The following is a 3867-nucleotide window of genomic DNA, read 5'->3' on the forward strand; positions in this document are numbered from 1 at the left end:
AAGGTATGGAGACAGGACACATCCCTGGTGTACGCCCTTCCCAGTTTTGAACTATGCAGTGTTTCCTTGCTCTGTTCTGACGACTACCTCTTCTTGAAAGATCATATTTGCATTCTTTACTAATTCAGCTAAACCTTCTTGTTTTAAAAACCTCTAGTCATTTTTAATGTATCATATAGAGATTGTCTCAGAGCAGTAGTAAATGGGCTTTATCCAGCCTTTATCTTATTTAATTTTTTAAGTTTTTAAAAAAATTTTATTATATTTTTGTGTGTACCGTCAAATCGTATCTGACTGGTACAGGAGATTTCCCTTCCTTCTCCAGCAGAGCATCTCCCTTTTTCTTATTTTAAAAGGTGTTTTAGTTTTTAGAGGTGAAAAAGGATGCATCCCGGTATCAACAAGAATGTGAGACGGATTACTGGATGAATGGGAAGACAATAGATGTAGTTCTGCAGAACCCCCAAATATGGGAGACCACTTTCTTAGTTAACTAACTTTCCATCCTAGAGGAGTAAGCACAGAAGAGTTCAGGGATTACAGACTCATACTAGATGTGTATAGTAATTTTATTGTGATAGATGGATCATACTGGTGGCAGTATTTATATTCATTTTGTTCTTCAACCATCACCCTTAGGAAAAGCTTCTCAACAATGTATGCTGTGTTGTGTTTTTGTTTTTCTATGAGAAGTTAATGTGTTTCTTTTATGTTTACAAATTTATTTGGATGAGACACTTTACAATATAGCTAAATAATATATACCACTGTGGCATTTACCATAGATAAATAAATGTTGATGACGATTTGGACTCTTTAAATGTGTATTTTACCTTGGTCCAGAAAATAATGAAATTAATAGTAAATTATTATTAGATTGCATTTATTATGGAATTCTTAGTATAGATAGTCCCCAGATTGCAAATGAGTTCCAGTCCTACATGTATAAGTTATTCTTTAAATCTAATCCGTATGTAGGTTGGGATACTTGGGTATACTTTGTACCCAACATCAGTTAGTCAGATAACATTTTAGTATCTACTGTGATACATATATATCGTATGCTTTTTTTTTCTTTTCTATTATTTTGTATGTGTACTGTCAAATCAAATCTGACTGGTACAAGAGGAGACTGTTCCTCCTTCTCCAGCAGAGCATCTGATGAATTTGAACCGTGTATCTCTGGGATTGCAGTACACCTTCTTGCCACTAGGCCACCAGAGCTCGCCTATGTCATATACTCTTTTATGCATGAAAAAATTAAATGTTCCAGATTGACCAAAACAATTTAATGATGATAATAATGCTTTGATGCATGTTCTTACTAGGAATCTGTATTTTTACCTTGAAATACCTTGAATTTTTAATATAATAAACTTTATTATAAATATCAACTTCCTGTTGTTTTCTACAGGAAAGTGAGATATTTTAATCCAGCAATTGACAGTATATATTCTGGCTATCAATCTTAATGGAGAATTATCAATATTGATGTGTAAGGAAAAAATGATTTCTATAAAAGGGGAAGAAAAATAACTATCTCTTGATGTATTTAATGCCCTCATTTTAATCTTGAAGACCTGGTGGCACAGTGATTAGAAGTGTTCTTGGTTGGCATTTGCTGTCTGCTTCCCTAAGAAAAAGGTAACGGGTTCTGTAAAAATGTACAACCTTCAGGAGCCTGTGGGGTAGGCCTAGGGTTTTTGTGAATCAGGAATTTACTCAGTGTCAGTGGGTTTAGTTTTGGGTATTTTTTGAGGTTATTGACTATGCAAAGGCATTTGACCATGTGGATCATAACAAAAATTATGGCTGATGTTGAGACAAACAGGAATCAGGGAACACTTAATTATGCTCATACTAAACCTATAACCAGACTAAGAAGCTGCTTTCTGAACAGAGCAGAACACAGTGTGGTTTAAAATCAACAAAGGTGTACATCAGGGCTGCCTCCTTTCTCCATACCTATTCAGTCTATATGTTGAGGAAATCATTGCAGAAGCTGGACTTTATGAAGAAAAACAGCATCAGGATTGGAGGAAAACTCATCAGCAAAGCTGTGTAATGCAGATAACACAACCTTGCTTGTTGAAAGGGAGGAGAATTTGAAGTACTTGCTACAGAAGATCAAAGATTATATAGCCTTCAATATGTATTACATCTCAGTATCAAGACGACAAAAATCTTCACCACAGGGCCAGCAGGCAGCATCATGACGGATGGAGAAAAGCTTTCAGTTGTCAATGATTTAGTCTTACCTGGATCCACAGTCAACACACTGTTGTGGACAGCCACATGGGTAAACAGCTATGTCTTAAGAGAAAGTGCAACCAGAATGCTCCTTGGAGGCAAGGATGACAGAGCTTTGTCTGACATATTTTAGGCCAGTTGCTAGGAGAGGTTATTTTTTGAAAAAGGACATCATGCTTGGACAGCGAAGGAGAAGACCCTCAGATGGATTGACAGTGTTGCTGGAGATGGCACAGGATAGGACAAGGTTCAGATCTATTCATAGGTTCACTATTCATCGTACTCGACAGCAGCTAATTTGTTCTAAGAAAAAAGCTTGGACTTTTTATCCAAGGTAATAGATTTGGATTTAAATCCAGCATCTACCACCTTGTTTGCTGCCTGATTCACATAGATGCTTAGCTGCTTTGAGCCTCAAGTTTTTCCATCTAGAAATGTTTTCATATTCCTACCAAGGATACTTTCATTACTCCATTTTATTAGTACTTGGTAGAGATAATTTCTGATGCTTATTTGTGTTCCATCTTCTCTTGCTAGGATGGGATCAGTCAGATAAGTTTGTGAAAATTTACATCACTTTAACTGGAGTCCATCAAGTCCCTGCTGAGAATGTGCAGGTGCATTTCACAGAGAGGTGAGTCCTTTTTTCCTTTACCGTGGAGGGCGGTGGTCAGACTGAACAAGGGCCGGATAGGGTCACAGAGTTCTTTTCTTTGACTTAAAATGATTGGGCTGGCCAAAAGCAGACCTCAAGAGAAAATTGGTGACTTCTTTCCAGAAGAATTAAAGAATGCTTTCTGTAGCACCATAAAGATAATACATTGTTATTTTGTAGGTCATTCGATCTTCTGGTGAAGAACCTAAATGGGAAGAATTACTCAATGATCGTGAACAACCTTTTGAAACCTATCTCTGTTGAAGGCAGTTCAAAAAAAGTGAGTTTACGTTTCATCTTTCATCCTTGTGGGGGAAGGGGAACATGACCTCATGAAGCATCATGAAATTGGCCTGGCTAATCTGGAATTGTGATGAACTTACCTGTTGGCACAGAGCATTATAAGTGCTACAGCTTATTGGAACATAGTTGTGCCATTTTTTTATGAGTTGACTGTGGCTCTGGTGCTGCAGGGGCAAAGTGAAGTAGTTGCCATAGAGACCATGTGGGCCACAACCTAAAATACTTACAATCTGGCCCTTTTCAGAGAAAAAATTGTCATATATTGCTCTGAATGAATAGATTACTAACAGTGTTTGTAAGAATAGAATACACTAAAAAAAAAAATAGAATAGAATACACTCAAATAGGGCTTGATTTTAAGATGTTGTCATTACTCCAGGAGGGGAATAAACCTTTAAAATGATTACTAGTGAGACTTGAGTTTAAATGCCAGCTCTGCCATTAAGGAATTAATAACCTTTGGCACCTTATTTACTCTGTACCTCAATTACCTCTTTTTATTTTTTTATTATTAATTTTAATTAAAGTTTACAGAGACTTTGGAATTCTGTTGTTGCATACCTCTTTTTTAATAGAAATAATTTATTCCACAAAATTGAAATTATATATTGGAATATGTGATGTGATTAAATAGTGGTAGCTGTTATTAGAAGTACTAT

The 3867-nt window shown here is 36.2% G+C and overlaps 1 protein-coding gene across 1 annotated transcript in view; it reads left to right on the forward strand.

The window, feature by feature from the left end:
• The window catches only part of CACYBP (calcyclin binding protein), a 9406-nt gene that overhangs the window by 1656 nt on the left and 3883 nt on the right, over positions 1-3867 (forward strand). Inside the window, 3 exon segments of the mRNA XM_006903625.1 lie at positions 2788-2884; positions 3086-3189; positions 3859-3860. Coding sequence (XP_006903687.1) covers positions 2788-2884; positions 3086-3189; positions 3859-3860 — 203 coding nt within the window.

Source organism: Elephantulus edwardii, unplaced genomic scaffold, assembly GCF_000299155.1.
Source record: "Elephantulus edwardii isolate Elephantulus edwardi_28Jun2011 unplaced genomic scaffold, EleEdw1.0 scaffold00061, whole genome shotgun sequence".
NCBI lineage: Eukaryota > Metazoa > Chordata > Mammalia > Macroscelidea > Macroscelididae > Elephantulus > Elephantulus edwardii.